This window comes from Pan paniscus, chromosome 4 (assembly GCF_029289425.2).
Source record: "Pan paniscus chromosome 4, NHGRI_mPanPan1-v2.0_pri, whole genome shotgun sequence".
NCBI lineage: Eukaryota > Metazoa > Chordata > Mammalia > Primates > Hominidae > Pan > Pan paniscus.
In genome coordinates, this window is record NC_073253.2 from 167,778,310 (window position 1) to 167,796,635 (window position 18,326).

At 49.4% G+C, this 18,326-nt stretch overlaps 2 protein-coding genes across 2 annotated transcripts in view; one reads left to right on the plus strand and one right to left on the minus strand.

Annotated features, from left to right (window-relative positions):
• Positions 1–1,757: 1,757 nt before the first annotated feature.
• NEURL1B (neuralized E3 ubiquitin protein ligase 1B) overlaps positions 1,758–18,326 on the plus strand; it is a 50,742-nt gene continuing 34,173 nt past the window's right edge. Inside the window, exon 1 of the mRNA XM_034960968.3 lies at positions 1,758–2,316. Coding sequence (XP_034816859.1) covers positions 2,286–2,316 — 31 coding nt within the window. The 5' untranslated portion in view covers positions 1,758–2,285. The remainder of the gene's footprint in view (positions 2,317–18,326) is intronic.
• Positions 17,187–17,572, minus strand: LOC112439840 (translation machinery-associated protein 7-like). Its single transcript, XM_034960969.2, has one exon. The coding sequence runs from the start codon at positions 17,551–17,553 to the stop codon at positions 17,359–17,361; it is 195 nt and encodes a 64-aa protein (XP_034816860.1). The 5' UTR covers positions 17,554–17,572; the 3' UTR covers positions 17,187–17,358.

The window sequence follows — 18,326 nt, forward strand, 5'->3', positions numbered from 1 at the left end:
CCATCGTGTGTGTTGGGGGCAGCTTTTTACTAGAGCAGGCCCTACTCTCGGAGATCCAGAAGCTAACACACAGCCCTTTCCAATCCACATGTCAGGCAACTGCTGGGCACTGTGTCTCCACCGCAGGTCCAATCTGCATCACATTTTGACAGTAGGGATTCATTTGCTGCAGGTGAGTATTTGTGATCTGCACAACATGGCCACTTACTGAGGTACTCTGAAAGTGGCCTTTAAAAGGCCTGTTCACAACCTCTCACCCTTGCCGTCACAAAATCATATTTGTTTGCATTGCCTTATCTGAGGAAAATTCCCTCAATTCCCTTTATAATATTGCTGACCTCCATATGCAACCCAATGTCACATAGATTAAAGGAGGATCAGCCAGGTGAGGTGGCTTAGGCCTGTAATCCCAGCACTTTGGGAGGCTGAGGTGGGGGAACCGCTTGAGGTCAGAAGTTTGAGACCAGCCTGGCCAACATGATGAAATCCCATCTCTACTAAAAATACAAAAATTAGCCGGGCGTGGTAGTGGGTGCCTGTAATCCCAGCTACTCAAGAGGCTGAGGCAGGAGAATTGCTTGAACTCGGTAGGCAGAGGTTGCAGTGAGCCAAGATTGTGCCATTCCACTCCAGCCTGGGTGACAGAGTGAGACTCTGTCTCAAAAAAAAAAAAAAAAAAAAAGGGATCACGCTAATGGACCTTTCTCAAACAGAACTTTGGGGTTAAAAATTAAGTCACTGGGCGAGCACCTGTAATACGAGAAATTAGTAACTCAAATGCAAGGCAATCTTATGTTCAGACATATGACGTCAGGGGGGAGTGGGGAATCAAGGTTTCCCGGAAGTGGAAGCTTAGAGCTAGGCTTAAAGACCCTAGAACCCTCTGGGATGGGTCATGTACTGTAAGCAGAAGGCACCGGAGATGCAGAAGGCTGTCTCCTGAATACCCCGCTTTTATTCGCATAGCTTCAGGCTAGCTTTGCCCTGTACCATTGGAAGATCTTGGGCACCTCTCTTCCACTCTCAGAGCCTCAATTTCCCTATCTGTGAAATGGAAGTAATAATACATATTTCATAAGGTCTCAAGGGATACAAGAGCATGGAAAATAGAATTGAAAAAAACAGCTCATTTGGAATCGGGTCTTCTTGGGGAAGTCATTGCACTTCCTGGGCCTCAGTGTTCCAGCCTGTGAAATGGAGCTCGGGAAGGGCACAGCTGCACTTCCCACTGAGTGTGGTCCAGGTGCCTGAATGAGGAATGCCTGTTACTGCCTCTGCCAGGAACACTCTACCTATCTCTTCTCATGGCCGATGCCTTCTAGTCCATCAGATGGAGCTTCTGTGCCCCCACCCCAGATTCTCCCTATGCCCCCAAACAATGTCATCTCGTCACTCTACTGGGATCTGTTTTATTTTCTTCCTGGCTTGGATTATTATATAATGTGATCGTAATTGCTTGTTATTTCTATCTTCAGCATGCCATCTCCAGGGCAGTGGGGACCTTGTCTGTATCTACCCGGCCCAGCACAGTGCCTGGTGCATAGACTGTGCTCAATAAATATTTTAGTGAATGAGCGAATAAATTAATGAATATGGGTTCCCTCTTCCCAATCTCTGGACACTGGGTTTCTTCTATTCCTCGGCACCTGGCCTAGGGGATAGAAAAGACTCCACCCAAACCCGGGAACCCTGGGTGTACTGTCTCCAAGCCCTTTACATGGTCCCAGGGGCCCGTCTGCCTCTGTGTAAGTTCCCCCGCGGCCGAAGCACTCTCCAAAGAGGTCTCCCGGGGCTAGGACTTGGCCGGCTGGGGCCCCGCGCCTGGAAGAGGGCCTGGCACACAGTGGGCCTTCTCAAAGTGTTAGAACAAATGGGTGACAGGCCAGCAGACTGCCGATCCTGGCACCCGAGGGCACCCAGCTGCCCTGCGCGCCTTCCCGGCCCGGGCGCGGGAGCGGCGAGGGCGGGAGGCTTGGCTGTGCTTCTCCCGCCGCCTGGTGCAAACTTTCAAAAGATGCGGCGGCCGCGGCTCCGCCCCTGCACTGTTGGAGGCGGTGGGAGGCGGGGGCGGAGCCGGCGGGCCCGGGCCGGTGGCTCCGCCTCCTCCTCCCGCAGGCGCCGCCGCCGCCTCCCTCCCGGCTCCCGCCCCAGCTGCCGCCCGCCGGCTCGCCCGTGCAGCGGCGATGCCCCGGAGCGTCGACCCCGGTCCTGGTCCCTGGCCCGCCGCGTAATTAGCCTCCGCGCGCCCAGAGCGCGCCGCCGCCAACGCCGCGCCCGACGCAGCGATGGGCAACACGGTGCACCGGACCCTGCCAGGTACGCCGGGGAGCCCTGCCCGGGAGGAGGGCGCCGGGCTTCTCTCCTCCGGGGGACCCGCTGGGTGACTCTGGAGAGCTACCCCACGCCCCTTGGAGCCCTCGGCTCGCAGCGGGCTGGAGTCTCCGGTACCTCCCGGACCTCAGCTCGGCGCGCGCCCCGCGGCTGGGCTTTGCGCCCCGGGAGGGCGGGTACCGCGTCCTGGTTACCTTGGGGACCCCAGTCCTCATTCTCCCGGCTTTGGCCAGATGCGCAAAAAGGGCCGCTGGGGCGATGCCGCGCGCCCCCTCGCCTTTGTTCCAGCCCGAGGGCGCTGATGAGCAAACTCAAGGCGACCTGGGTGGGGGTGACTGGAGCCGGGCTCGCCAGGGCTTCCGACGGTCAGAAGCCACCCGTGGTGCCAAGACTGCAGCTGCCGAGAGTGAGGGGTGCTCTCAGGGGCACCCCAGTTTCCAGCCTCCCAGCGCCCCCGCGGCACATGCTGCCTTGCTTTGGCCACGTTCCCACGCGCACCCCGGTTGCGCCCCCCTCTGGTGTCCGCTCCACTGGGGACTCCTTCGCCCCCTCGGAGTCGCTGCTGCAGATCGCATCGCCCCCTAGTTAAAATCGCCCCAGAATTTCTGGGACCGGAGTGAGGGGATCCGGAGCAGGGTAACGGGGTAGGAGGAGGCCTTACTGGAAAATACATGGTAATTGTGGGAACACATCAGCGGTCCCGCGCCCGCGCGCGCCCGTGGAGGCTCAGTGCCCAGCACTTTGCATACCCCAGCTCGGTATGCAAAGAAGCTTCGCGATAAAGATGTGTATCCCAGTTTTACAAATAAAAAAATTGAGTGTCAGAAGAGGTGAAATGACTCACCCAAGGTCACACAGCTAGTAGTGGGAGAATCTGGAGTGGGACCTGTGTCTCTCTGCCCTCCCTCCCCTCACACGCCCAAGTATTTAGAAGTATTTTGTCTTAAGGCTGGGCCTTTGTAGCATCCTTTGGGCAAAAGGTGAGAGGAGTGTGTGTGTGTTTAAAGTACAAAGGCTCGGCTCAATGGGGAAGCAAGTCAGCTGTGAGGTTCATTTAGTATGAGGTTCTGGAAGAGGGACATATCACCCCATCTCTGCTGTAACACTCCCATATAGCTCTCCCTTCTAGGCATTACATGCTCTTAAAGAATAATTTCCCCTGGAGCGGGCTGAAGTGGACAGTGCTGAGCCCAGGATTCCCAGGGTCAGCTTATGGAAGAGGAGCCAACTCCTACTTTACAAGCCTCTGAGCAACTGCACTCAAACGTTCAAATTCCCAGAGAGCTGTAATCATCAGCAGAGTCACCAGCTAGTCAGTGGCAGAGGTGGGATTAGAACCCAGGTCTGCTTACTGGAGGGTGGCCTCTACCTCCTGTGGACAGGGCTATTGCCAGGTTGGGGGAGAACCCACCCGCGGGTCAGGAGATATCTGGGGATGTTGGCAAATAGGGCAGCAGATATTCTCGCCACAAAGACACTGGGATGAGGCACCTCAGCACAGGCCCCTTTGCTTGGTTTCTTAATTTAAAAATGTTTATACTATTCTAGTAAAAAGCCATTCTGCCACCTGTGGGTCAGCCTTGGGGTGCATAAAGGGACAGACACACGCCAGGCAGGCTAAATATAGCTGGAGATTTATGTATTCTCCATCCCTCTCAACTCTCTCTCTGTGGGCTGGGCCACCCTAGTCTGGGAGCTGGCAGTTAAGGTTGGTTACCCACTGCAGTGTCTAAGTATGGGGAATTCAGACTCTCCTCTGGGGCTTGAAGCTTGCACTGAGTTTGAGGAAGGGGTCAGAACCAGAATTCCTGAGTCACATCAGGTGGCAGATGCCAAGAATATGAAGGGCCGTTAATTGTTTTCCGACCTACCAGTATGAGTTTCTTGCACACCCTGTGCTGTTTTTTATACCTCTGTGCTTGGCATGTGATGGTCCCCATGCATGGATTGTCCTTTCTTGTCTAGTCTGCCTTTCAAAATCCAGTTGTCGTTACCTCCTCCAGGAAGCTTTCCCTGACCACCCACAGTCTCATCCTTTGCTCTGCTATCTGGATACCTGAAGTCCTTTCCTGCTCATCGTTGCAATGACTGCATTGTCACTGCCTGTCTCTGTGACTCTTTGCGGTTCTCTGAGGACAGAGCCCTTGTCTTGATCATCTTGTATCCCTGGTTGCCCATCCCAGAGACTGGTGCCTGGCAAGGGCTCAAAAACTGGTGGTGGAGCTCGAATGTTGCCTGAATCTTAGGCTGAAGGAACACTTGGCACAGTCTTGCCCTGTAGAATCCTTGTGCTTTCGTTCTCAGGAAAAGGACACATGCGTGGGGTTCTTTCTGCGGGACTTGAAATAGAGAGCTGGCATTTGCTGAGCACCTGGATTCCATGCCAGGCTTCCTGCATATGTGGCTTCATTTACACGCCAAGCATGCTTCTCCTCAAGGCTTCTGCACTTCCTGATCCCTCTCCCCGGCACATTCTTCTGCCCTCCTCCCCATGGCTCCCACCAGGCTTCCTTGGGGTCTCTGCTTGAATGAGGAGCCTGCTGTTGCCCCAACCCCACTCACTCCTTTGACCCAGCTTTAAGTTTCTCCTTAGCATGTGTCACTATGCGACACGCTGTATGTGTAGTTAGCAGTTTCTTGTCTGTCTCCCCCAGGGAGATTTTGTCTGTTTTATTCACTGCTATACGTTTAGCACCTGGAGCAGTGGCTAGTACAGAGTAAATGTTCAGTAAGTACGTGTTGGATGGGATGAATGGATGAATTTAATTCTTCTAACATCCCTGCAATGTAGGCATTATCATCTCCATATTACAGTTGAGAAGCCAAGGCTCAGAGAGGTAAAGTGGCTTGTCCCAGCTCACACAGTTCACCTAGTTGGCAGAACTGGGATTGAAATTTATGTTAACTTAGCTCGAAAGTCCTGCATTCTTATTCTGACATGCTGTGGCCTCCCAGCCCATGATTTAGATAACATTTATTGCGTTCCCCACCATGCACGTGGCATGCTACACTATACAATAAGGAAATGCCAAAGAAAGGGAAGGTTGTTTATGATCGATTGCGGAAGCCTCTTGGCAGCTCTTGCAAAGTGCATCAGCATATTCAGAGAAATGCCCTTTAAACAGAACGCGCAGCACAGGACCTCATATCTACTAAGCTCCTACTGTGTGCTCTACATTCTCTTTCCAGTTGCAACTCAACCCTGCAAAGTAAGGTGCCATTCTCCACCATTTTAAAGAGATTAAGACACTTTGCATACAGTTAGGCAGTGGCAAAGCTGGGCTTAAAAGACTGAGACCTGTCTGACTCCTCATACCATGTAGTCCTTCTCTCTCGAGTCCGTTAGCCTTCATCTGGGTATTTGAGGGGAGAAAAAAAGTGTAAGCAGGTGGGGATAGGGGAGGGCAGCGTTCCAGGATGAGAGTGAGGGGAGGTGGAGGGAGGGACTCATCCCCTTCTCCTAACAGCACATTCCAATCCCTTCCTTCTCGCCTCTTGGGCTCACCCGCAGCTCTGGTTGGAGAATACACTAAATTCAAACAACAGGTTGGGTTTCATCATTAAGTTGGCCCACGCTTGACCGAACCAACAGCTTTTTCGTATTAGCTCAATAACCGGGCATCCCGGAGCTTTGGAGTGAGGAAAGCGTGTTGATCCCGCTCTATACCAAGCCCTTGGTCAAGGGCTTTACCCACAGTATCTATTTGAAATCCTCATAACAACCCTTTAGAGGGACTATATTTATCCCCACTTTACAGGGCAGCAAGTGGAGGCTCAGAGAGGTCAAGGACACAGAGTAAGGGGAGAAGCAGCCTCCCCTAACCTACATGGACAGTCTGTAAGTGCTGCATCCAGACAAAGAAGCACTCGCTTACCCCAGACAGCCTGACATCCTCCCTTGCAGAGCCCCTTTCTCTTTTTGGCCCAGATAAGGGGCCATGTGGATGCTGAGCCTAGCCGGGACACATCTGCTGCTTCCTGACTTCCCATCTGAGCCATGGGTGGTGTTGCTCCCAGGGCCTGGCAGCCACTGTTTTCCCTGGATCTGGACTTTCTCAGCTCTTGGGAGGACAGCGGCCCTTGTCAACCTCCTTCCAGCCATGGCAATACTGCGTGGATGGCCCATGGAGTGATATTGCCTTTTCTCTTTCTACCTCTCCTCCCCCTTCCCCAGGCACAACTTCACGTTCAGTTGGGCTTTACCTTGCTTGTCTTGTCCCATCTTCCTCCCTTCCACCAGGTCATTAAGAACCACCTCTATCAGTGATTCTGTAGAATCAGAATCGCTTGCTACCCTCAGGAGCTGGCCCTAGTGGAAGGGGCCAACATGCTCTAACAGAATGGGACACCCAGTTGGTCACATCACTAAAGAGCACAAGTTACTGCTACCCTGTGACTCAGAGAGGGAAAGTCAGCACCCAACACTCCACGCAAGGCCTGGCCACCAGACCAAGTGGTCTCTCCACCGTGGGTTGTGACCAGCTGTAAAAAAAAATCTTTAATGACATAGAATTTTTAAAATCTGGTGCATTTATGTAGTAAGAGTATTTTTGCTTCATAAACTTTTGTTTCAGTTGCGCATGCGGGTGTGTGTGAGATGTGTGTTTTGTGTGTTGCCATGTAAAATGCATTTCTTTCCCTGGGTCACAGCGGGAGCCATTGAGAGTTGGAAGGCCCCTGGCCTACAGCAGTGCAAGGCTGGTGTTATGGTATTAGACTCAGATCTTAGAGTCAAGCTGCCTGGGTTCAAATTTCAGCTTGGCCAGTTCCCAATGGCATGACCTCTCTGTGCCTCAGTTTCCTCACAGGGAGACTAGGGGTCGCTCCTTCATGGTTGGTAGGGGTGGGAATTACATGGAATAGAGAAAGTGAGTGTTCAACAAATGCCCAGGATGGTAGCCATCGTGGTTCTGGGAAGAGAGGCCTCGGGCCTGCTCCTAGAGTCCCTGCACGGGGCTGGCTGACAGGTGCCCTTCACTCCTTGCCTTGAAAACCCTGCCCCAGGTGACCACAAGCCTCAAACCAAGGGGCTGAAGATGGGGAGGCACCCCTTTCCTGTCTACTGTCAGCAATTCCCAAGGGTTCCTTGGGCTCTTTCCTGAACACCTGATTTCTGCTAAGAAGGATATGCCTGGTGGGTTGCATTTACAGTTCTCCTGCAGGGGAACACAGCCTGGGTTTAAGGACTCAAGTTCTAGCAGGAGAGACCAACAAAGACACAGCAGTTACAGTACGTGGTCGGCGGGGAAGCTCAGGGAGTTGTGAGAGCCCAGAAGATGCAGGGGAGGCTTCCTGGAGGAGGTGCGCTCTGTCTAGCTGAGCCCGGAAAGAAGAGACATCAGCTAGGAGAAGGGAGTGAGAAAGGCTGTTCAGGGCACCATGTGCAAAGGCCTGAGGGAGGGGGAGCAGCACAGGTGTGGGGAGCTGTGGAGTTCTGAGGACCCCAGTGCAAATGGGGGTGGGATGTGAGGTCACAGCAGTGGGAAAGTCTGGAGGCGGGGGCCGGGGATAAGAGGAGGCTCCTTGTAGGCCAGGCTGCAGTCAGGAGGCTTGGCTTTCTCAGCTGCCACACTCCCAACCGGGATAATGTGCTGTGTTTGCCAGCAGGTGCGTAGCATTTTCCCTGGGCTGGACCTCAAGGGCCGCTCAGAACAGGCTGTTTAATCTCCCCCATGGAGAAGAGTCAGCTCTGCCTCTCTTTTGGACCAAAGGGTTTTCTGTACTTATGGTGCTCTCTGAGGGCTTAAAATAGAAGCCCAGAGGCCAGGTGTGTGGTTAGAGCTTAGAGCAGAGAGGGAAGAGGGAGGGCGCCAGGTCGCAGCCCGGCAGGTAACACACGCTCACCTGGGCAGCGTTGCGGGGTGGTCCGAGCTTCTGCACACCTGCCCTGCACTAGGCCCTTTATTCCATCCCATTGAAACCATCACGAGAGCCTTGCGAGGCAGTCTTCTCATGTCACAGAAGGGGAAACTGAGGCTCAGAGGGGTAGTGAGACCTGCCCGGCCCAGGTGGCCAGGAAGTGGCAGAGCGAATTGGATCCCAGGCACGCTGGGCTCCACACCCCTTCCCCTCCATCCCACAGGGCACTGCACCCTGGGGCCTCTTGCGGCTCCTCTTGCTGACTTGCTGCTGCCCCTTGTCCTCGTCCTGAGCACCTGAGCTCCACCCTTCTTGCAGGTGCACTCCCTTTGCCCTCTGAAGATGAATTACTTCTGTCCACAGCTGCCAAAATGAAGCTGTGCCTAGAGAAGCCCCCTGCCCCCGCCCACCTCACCCCAGGCCTGTAGACTCTGGAACTCAAAAGCTGGATGTGGCCTCTGGGAATCTTGCCTGAGAGGAGACGGGGTGAGCTTGAGTTCTGTGCTCCTTCTTCCTGCCCAACTAGGACTCAGGCTCCTGACTCATCTGCCTGGTAAAAACTGGCCCATGCTGACACCCCCAGCCCCCAATGGCAAGCATCACAGTGCTCCCAATACCTTCCCTGGGCCCAGGGTCCTCACAGGCCCTTCCCCCATCCCGGACTTCCAGGCAGCCCCCACCAGTCAGTGAGCAAGGGCCCAGGTGAGGGTGAGAGCCGTTTGTCATCCAGGGCCTGCGTCTGTCCTGCAGGTGAGAAGTGTCCTGTCCCCATGCTGTGCCCCCAGCAGCAGCAGATTAACCGCACAGGCTGGAGTCCTTCCTTCTCGGGTCTGAGTCTGGGCCTCGCCCCTTTTTAGCCAGACAAGTGACGTAACCTCTCTAAGCCTCGGTTTCCTCTTCTACAGAAAGGGGAGAATGATGTTACCTCTCAGGCATGCCAAGTGTCCAGCAGGTACTAAGTGTTCACACGTAGCACCTGCTAGGATTATGTATTCACTGGGAGATGAGCCCCTCCTCCACACTGATCTTAGGATTGGGTGCTCTCAAGGGAGACAGACACAAAAGAATAACCACTAACTTGTATCACGTAGCCCGTCCGTGCCAGACAGTGTTCTCAGCAGGTACGTCCATGTCTATCAGGACAAGCCCTGGGAGATGGCTCCTATTATTAGTGCCCCAACTCTTGGGAGAACGTAGGCACAGAGAGGGAAGGTAACTTTCCCAGGGAACACAGCTCAAGCAGTCCAACATGATTCCAGCTAGAGGGAAGGAATGTCAGTGTGGAAGGGAATGTTGGGTCAGGGTGGAGGGTTCCCATGGAGGACATTTCCCATTTGCACTGGAAGCCTTCGTCGTATTTGGCAGAACTCTGTAAGCATTTAGAAATCTTGGCAGGTTCATTTTTAATTGCTCACCTAGTTCTTTTACTTTTCTTTGTCTCACATCGCACCTCTAGGCATGGCAGGGTGGGGGCCCTCTCCAGGCAGCCTGTGGGTTCACCACGGGGATTCCCAGCAGATAGTCCCCAAGGTCTGGTGTGCAGATCTCCAACTCCCTGCCCAGGCAGGTCAGGGGAGAGCTGATGCCCTGAGGGCTTTCTGGGCAGCAAATCAAAGGCCATGCCATCCCCAGGGAAGCAAAGACTCTCCAGCAGCATAGTCTGGGGGGGCCATGGTGGCCTGAGAGCTGCCTGCAGACCTGAAGGGGAAGTGCATGGTGGACCCAATGCAGACATGACCAGTGTGTAGACATCAAAGGAGAGCAGATTCCAGTTCAACCAAAGGAGGAACTAACTGTGGGAACTGTCTGGAGCTGGACAGTGGGGAGAGCGTGCCTGTCACTGGAGTACACAGGTAATTAGTCAAACTGGGACTTGACATGGTTCTTGCAGAGGCCCTGGAGTATCCAATGCATCTCAGATGAATTATCCACGAAGACGCCTTTTGACCCTGGGGTCTTCCAGGGAATGCCTTCCAGCGCCCATCTGCCGAACTCCTGCAAAGCCCTTCACTTCTTTTTTTTTTTTGAGAAAGAGTCTTGCTCTGTTGCCCAGGCTGGAGTGCAGTGGTGCAATCTTGGCTCACTGCAACCTTTGCCTCCCGGGTTCAAGCAACTCTCCTGCCTCAGCCTCCCAAGTAGCTGAGACTATAGGCACCCACCGCCACACCCGGCTAAATTTTGTATTTTTAGTAGAGATGGGTTTTCACCATGTTGGTCAGGCTGGCCTTGAACTCCTGACCTCAGGTAATCTGCCCACCTCGGCCTCCCAAAGTGCTGGGATTACAGGTGTGAGCCACCACTCCTGCCTGGCACCCTTCACATCTTTCACTTAGTCCCCCTTTCAGTTCTGCATGGCAGAGGGTTTAGCCCCACTTTATAGATCAGGACATATAAGGCACAGGACAGTGACGTCACCTGCCTCAGCCCAGTTCTCATACCTCCCTGTGTCCACCCAGCCTCAGAACTTTCAGATAGCGGCAGGTGTTTCTGAGCAGAGTTTGGGACAGCCATCCCAGGACTGCAGACCCAGCAAACTCATCCCTTCTTCTCCTTTCATCTTCCTATTACCAGGACTTAGGGCCACCCAGAGCTGGCCGCTAGCCTCACTTCTAGGCAAGGGGGGAAAGTTCTTTAATGACTAAGCCATTTGGGGAAATGGGTGGGGTCGAGGTGTCTTGGGCAGTATTGGCACTTGGCAGAATGCCCACAGCTATTAAACAGTGTATTTTGTTTACATCCTCAACATTACACATTGTTTATATCACAATTGCATCCCTCAGGCACGTATTTTCTTTCCTTTTGCTACAAGGATGGATTTATGAGATGGGTCTGTGCTGTACTCCGTGTCTCCATTGCCAGGTCTGCCTGGTAACTTTCCAGTCCAAACAAGCAGATCTCCATGTCTCAGAAAAGCTTCCCTTCTCTTAAAGTTTGGTCCATTCAAGGGCAGGAGATGGCAGAGTGGAATTTCCATGTCTCTGCAGGAACTTCAGCCCTGCAGATAGGTCACTCAGGGGCTCTGTTCTCAGGACCAGAGGGTGCTCAGAATCCCCATCCCAGCTCCCACGTGGCAGATGGGGATACTGAGGACCAGAGCCTGGCACAAGGTCACCAGGTGATTACAAATGGGGTCTTTCGCTGGAATCTCAAGAAAGGTGGTGGAAAGAGGGTGGGTTTGGAGGCAGTCCCAAGTTTGAATCTCAGTTCCACTGTCTCTAAGCTGTATGATCCTGGGCAAGTCTGTTCCTCCCTGAGCTGTGTTATACACAAAGTTTTGGTGCCGCAAAAGGAATAGCACTCAAATATACATTTTCTTAATGCTCAGCAAGGCAAGTTACTTCTATAGAAGGGTGTGCCCTTACAGATGGAGCAATGGTGAGCGCACACTTGGACAAGGGAGGGGAAGGGGTTCGTATCCCTGACGCAGGTGACCCCTGCTGCTGTGTTGTTCCCCTATTGGCTAGGATTAGACCGCACAGGCTAAACTAATTCCGATTGGCTAATTTAAAGAGAATGATGGGGTGAGTGCTTTGGCGGGAGTCAGGGCAGAGCAGGTAGCAGGTAATCGGAATGAGTTAGGGTGGAGCAGGTGAACAGAATGATGGAGCAGATAATCTGAACGAGTTAGAGTGGAGCAGGTGATCAGAATGAGTTAGGGTGGAGCCTGTGATCGGAATGAGTCAGGGTGGAGTAGATAATCGAAAAAGGTTGCTTTACGAGGAAGTTTAAAAGTAGAAGGCAAAACATTGAACATACTGACATATTAATTATTTGAAAAGAAATTTAGAACTCATATCTAACAACCCCTCCCCTTGTATTTCCTTACAGCTTTCTTTTCAAACTTTTTTTAACATGTCTTGGCTTAGTTGTTCTGCTTGATTTTCCAAAAGCAGTAGCTTCTCTGGATAAGGTGGAGGATAGTTAAGTGAGGTTTTAGTAAGTGCTGTTTTTATGAGCCTTTGCATCAACTTACAGATACATGGTATGACATAGCACCTGACAAGAATAAATGCACCTATCATGGCTGCGAGGGAAATAAGAATTGAGGGTATTATTCCTTTCCATTTACTGAATTACTCTTTTAGCCATCCTATAAAGGAGTCATTTACCCGAGTTGCTGGCTAACTCATTGGATAGAGCAGTCAGACCTTGCAATGCCTTTGTTATACTTCCATTAGGGGCGGTGTTGTTTGGGATGAAGGTGCAACATTGAGTTTTAATCATGACGCAAACTCTTCCTCTTTCTGCTAGTATGTCTAGGGCTATCCTATTTTCCTAAGCCATCTGGCTAGTAGCCCCATTTGTTCAGCTATTTCTTTAACAGCATCTCCAGTGTAGTTAATAAATCGCTGTTGGTTGTAATAGATGTAGTTTATCCAATCTACATTTTTATTAACTGTCACCCACCAAAATATTGACTCAAATCCTGCAGCTATTTGATTTCGGGCTTTAAATTGATCTGGTATTCCCCATGGGACTCCAATTGCATCTAAATAGACGTGAGAGTCAAAAGACCCATAAGGGCTTCTCTTGCTTTATGATGTCTTGTTTTTCCTCCCACTGGTTGATGAAATGCCAGGGTGAAAGTGATAGCCAACTGGACTAAAACACAAGTGCCACTCCAGTTATTCGGCGGAGTGTCCAGTAAAGGTCCACCACAACACCACCATACATCCGCTCTGGGATGAACAAGGGCTGACTTATTGGTAAGCTCTTGAAAGTTCTTAAGCTCACTGCATCCCTTCAGGTCTCCAAGGAAGGCTAAGTTTCTTCCCTGTCATGAGAGACACGAAGTGAACTTAGTGTTGGGAGATGGAAGCTGGATGGCCCTCGGGGGCTGACCCGCAGGGTGCTGGACTTGGGGATATAGCAGAGAGAGAGCTTGGCACCACTTATTACTTCAGGCTGTAGAATCCTGGAAAAGAGCTACCATGCAGCCCACACCTGGTCGACTGGAAGACCACCTTAGTGGAAAGGTGACAATTTGGGCCTCTGGCCTGCCATGTACACAAGCATAACAATTGCTTTTGTTTAACGTGCAGACGGAATATTTGATCCATTCCAACCAGGCATTTGCATCTTGGTATTCTGTCTAATTGCCAATGTTTGTTTTAACTCTTTAACTTCTATGATCCTCTAGCAAAATGAATGTTTGGTTTTTAGGAAATTACAGAAACCGGTTGGGGCAGTCCATCCTTGCTGTTCAGTGGTCCACAGAACGTTGGACCAACTACGGCATAAAAGCTCTACATCAGGGGGCAAGACTCCTAGTTGACACTGGGGTCTTTATCGAAATCTTCCCAGATTAAATGGTCCTAATTTACTAATGCCCAGTCTGAAGAAAGTCAGGAGGGATAGAGGTACTTTTCTGAAGTAGAGAGCTGTCTTTGACTTGGCAAGTCCCCACAGGGTATAACAAGGCAAGCATTAAATGCAATAGTTTGAGGTGAAATTGACTTGGTTTTGTTAATAACTAGATGGTCATCAATAGAGCGAGGAAGAAGAAAGAGTAATAGAATCAAGAGTTTAGCTTTAGTTTGGTAGGGTTTTCCCCTGGGACTATGGCCCACGACTCTGGAGGGGGTGGCGCTTTCTTGACTCAGATGTGATGAGTCCATCCCTTTTTCACTGTACAAACAGCAGTCTTGGTAGTTAGCAGCACAAGGTAGGGTCCTTCCCAGGCTGGCCTGAGTTTTCCTTCTTTCCATCCTTTGATGGGAACGTGATCGCCAGGTTGGTGCTGGTTTACTGGAAATTCTAGGAGTGGTACATGTGCTAAAACACTTAGTTTTGAGGGAAAGGTAAGTGGGAGATAAACCAAGTATATAATTTCTAAGAAATTGACCTTTGTTTTAAATGTGGGGACGTCAGCAGTGGACTTTATAGTACTTGGTGCCTTCTTACTGAGAAACTTCCTTTAGCACCTGTTTTTTTTAGTTTTTAGACTGAAGAAATCCAAACACCATTTTATATTTGACAATGCTTCCTGTATGATTTTTATACCAGATAAGCTAAATTTCACCTTTATATTAGTGTGTCAATGTTAAACTTAGTTTTAATAAAACTTTGTAGACATTTAATTTTTAATGTCTGACCATAAGGTAAAATTTTTATAGACTCTTTTTAACCTTTTATAATTTTTGTTAAAGAGCAGGTTAGTGCTTTAAGAAAAACCCGTCATGTTATTTTAATGTCCAGTTCACAGAAAAACTGGATGATACCCTTTTAACTTTAGCCAATATGTTTACACACAGAATTTCCTTTACAATTTAACGTTTTAAAACTTGCTTAAACCTTCAAAACAAAAAAAATTTTAACCTTTTAATGTAGGTAAAAATCCACATTCTTATGCCTCTTTATAATCCTTTTACTAAAAGTATATTTTACTTTCCTTATACACCTTGCACATAAACTTTTTTCAATAGTTTTACATTCAGGAGGCCTAATTACTTTTAAATTATACAACATTTCTTGCATAAATTCCCTTTTATAACACATTTTTTTTCTTTCACAACTTTCAGACAATTCTTCAACATGCCTCAACTTTCTGACTTACTGCAAACATCTCTTTCTTTAAACAACCAGTTATTTTAGGACAATAATTTACCATGTAACATTCTTTTTACATAAATTCTCCCCCAACTTTTTTTTTCCCCTAAAGATGATAACCATTCTTTTCCAAAGTGAACTTCCTTCATGTCTGTGGACTAGACTGCCTAAGGCCATAAGATTAGAAGTTAGGATAATACATGTTACACTGTTAACTTTTAGCAAATTTTACTTTTATTGAAAACTTTGTAAGTTTGGGATTTCAATTATCCTTTGCTGTTAATAAAACCTTGTTCATTCCAAATTAACTTAGAATTGGTATAGATGGTTCCTTCCCGGTTCTGTAAGTACTTTAAGGCTTGGCTGAGTGGAAACAGCTCGCACTTTGAGCAGACCAATTATTAGGCAATTTTCCTAACTCTGCTTTTACAAGAGTTTCCTTATCAATTACTGAACACCTATTGTGTCTTTTTCCCTCAATCACCTGGGAGGAACCATCTATTGTCCAGTCCTGAAGGGAGCTCCTCCTAGGTCTGGTGAGACCTTTGCGTGGTAATTAATTAAGACTTAGATCCCCTGTTAGGAAACCTGCTGGGTTAAGGGAATTATCAGTGGTTAATGTTAAATCATCTAACAGAATAGCCCCATACTTTAAGATTTTTGAGTTAAACTATTTTTTTTTTTTTTTTTTTTACTTAGGATAGTTCTGAACTGGTGAGGTGTGCTCACAATGAGGTTTCCTCTAAAAGTTATTTTTCTACTTTTTTCTGTTAGCAAAGCCGTTGCCACTACAGATTGAATGTATTTGGGCCATCCGCAGGGTACTGGGTTAGGGATTTTTGATAGGAAGGCTACGGGTTGTCAGTGGCCTCAGTGCTTTTGGGCTACACCCTTGTTTACGCTGACAACAAAGTGGTATTGGAGTGTTATAGGGTCACGGAGAAGACCTTTAATTATCAATTATAGGTTCTAAATTTACCTTGGCTTTTAAAGGAATAGGGTACACTGGTTTTTTCTTAACTACTTGTATATCTCTCCCTTTCTCTTTGACTTTGTCTCTCTTTAACTCCCTCTTTGTCTTTCTGTCTCTTCTCTCTCTTTCCCCTCTCTTTTTCTCTCCTCTCTCTCTGCTGGTCTTTCCTTGCCTCTGCCAGCCACTTAGGCTGCTGTTCTCCCCTCTCCTTCCTCTTCACCTAGGGAAGGGACCGGAGGGAGTGGAGCTGCTCTTTCTTCCCCCAAGAAGAAAGTGGGGGGGTTTGTGTGAGGTTCAACCCTTGAAATCAGCAGAAGGCTCAACCCCTCAAACCAGGGATGTCTCGCCTTGCCTGTCCCGGAAGTCTCAACCCCTCAAACCAGGGGGTGTCTTGCCTTGCCTGCCCTGGAAGGCTCAACCCCTCAAACCAGGGGGTGTCTTGCCTTCCTCGTCGTGGGAGGTTGACCTGTTTCCCTCCTTTCCCCCTCTGAAGGTCCTTTGCACACTTCCCACTTGTGCTGTCCTCTCTGGCTGCTCCCTAAGGGAGAATTAGGCCCCTCTTAGTGTTGGTGTGCTAGTATAAATCCTATGGCAGGATCCACCCTAAACCATATGAGGTAGCTACAGAACCACGGAGAGGACCCACTCACTCCGTCCAGCAGTAGGACTTGCACCATCCACACACAACACCGCAAGCAGGGTGGTCATTCACACACACACACATTTAGCCCTCCAGAATTTGATCACCAAGGAAGTATTTTACCGGCTTCCACGGCTGCTGCTTCCTTGGTCTATGCACAGTTGTTGCCGCAGTATGTGAGGATCCTTTAAGCTAGGTTGCTGGCCAGTGTTTTTTTGTTTTTTTTTTTTCCCTCCACGTTGCTGAGAGCTCAGGTTATTCCTCACACTGGGTGGGTCTTGTTTCTAACCCTTGAGGCTGCCACAATAGGGCGGGGTGCACCTCCTCACAAGAACCAGAGACCGCCCCCTGAGGGGAATATAATCACGGGCGAGCCCCCAAATTGTTATATATAAAGTTTCGGTGCCGCAAAAGGAATAGCACTCAAATATAACATTTTCTTTTTAATTCTCAGCAAGGCAAGTTACTTCATAGAAGGGTACATCCTTACAGATGGAGCAATGATGAGTGCACACTTGGACGAGGGGAAGGGGTTCTTATCCCTGACGCATGTGGCCCCTGCTGCTGTGTCATTCCCCTATTGGCTAGGATTAGACTGTGCAGGTTAAACTAATTCTGACTGGCTAATTTAAAGAGAATGACGGGGTGAGTGCTTTGGCGGGAGTCAGGGCAGATCAGGTAGCAGGTAATCATAATGAGTTAGGGTAGAGCAGGTGATCAGAATAAGTTAGGGTGAAGCAGGTAATCTGAACGAATTAGAGTGGAGCGGGTGATCAGAATGAGTTAGGGTGGAGGAGATAATCGAAAAAGGTTGCTTTACTAGGAAGTTAAGTTTATTTTTTATTTATTTATTTATTTTTACAAAAGTTTATTCTTAAATGTACGACAGCTCCAAGACAACACTTAATTCCAGCTATACGTGGCAAAAGATGTTATAGCAGGGAATAGAGAGGTTTAAATACAGATGAAATAAAGGGTCACCATCTCCTCAGGCACAAGGAACAGCTTACTTTTTGCCAGATTTCTTAATTCCACCTATGGCCAAGAGCCCCTTCTCCACGGCCTTCGCTTTTAGCTCCTCGAGTTTCTTCTGCTCCTCTTTTTGTTTCTGCTTGAAAGCCTTATCTTCCTCGTCCATCTCCTTGGCCTGCTTCTTGGGCTGTTTCAGTGGCTTCTTCTTGCCACCTTCGCGGCCGGACATGGCGCCTGCCGCCGCTTCCCCGGAAGTTAAGTTTAAAAGTAGAAGGCAAAGAATTGAACACACTGACATATTAATTCTTTGAAAATAAATTTAAAACTCCTAACAACCGCCATGTCCTCATCTTTAGGATGGGGATAATGACAGTCCCTCCCTCCCTCATGGGGCTGCGATGATGAATAAATAGGAGATTCTAGGTGAAGTCCAAATCCAGCACAAGCTGGGAACTCTGTTAAGTGGCCATTACCTTTTTTCCTTGGAGGCAAGGGATCTGTGCTCCCAAAATTGATCTGTGCAGTAGGACCAAATAGTCCTGCTATAGACTATTTGAGTCAGCCCCTCACGTCCCCATGATAGATGACTGGTTGGCTAGGGAAGCAATTCTGCATGATAACCAACAGCATGCATGGGCTTTGGATTCAGACCTGAGTCGAATCCTCACCGTGCTGTTTATCTGCCTCATGAACTTGTGCCAGCCCCTTACCCTCTCTGGGCCTAATGTCCCTATCTGTGAAATGGGCTCATAGGGCTATAGAGAGGACCAGTGAACCAAGGACTGTCAGATCGCCAGAACTTAGGACACATGGGATGGAGATTCTAATCAGGGCTCCTGTGGGTGGAGGATTACCCAGGTGCTGAGGCAAGAGACTGAAGGCACAAACTGTTCCAGTATAATAAAGAAAATGGTTAGCATAAGAATAGTCATAATACAAATTAGATATAGAGATGATCATGGACAATTATCAATCATTATTATAAACATTATTAATCATTAG

Coding starts and splice junctions, on each gene's coding strand:
- LOC112439840 (XM_034960969.2), bottom strand. CDS start 17,553: ATGTCCGGCCGCGAAGGTGGCAAGAAGAAGCCACTGAAACAGCCCAAG.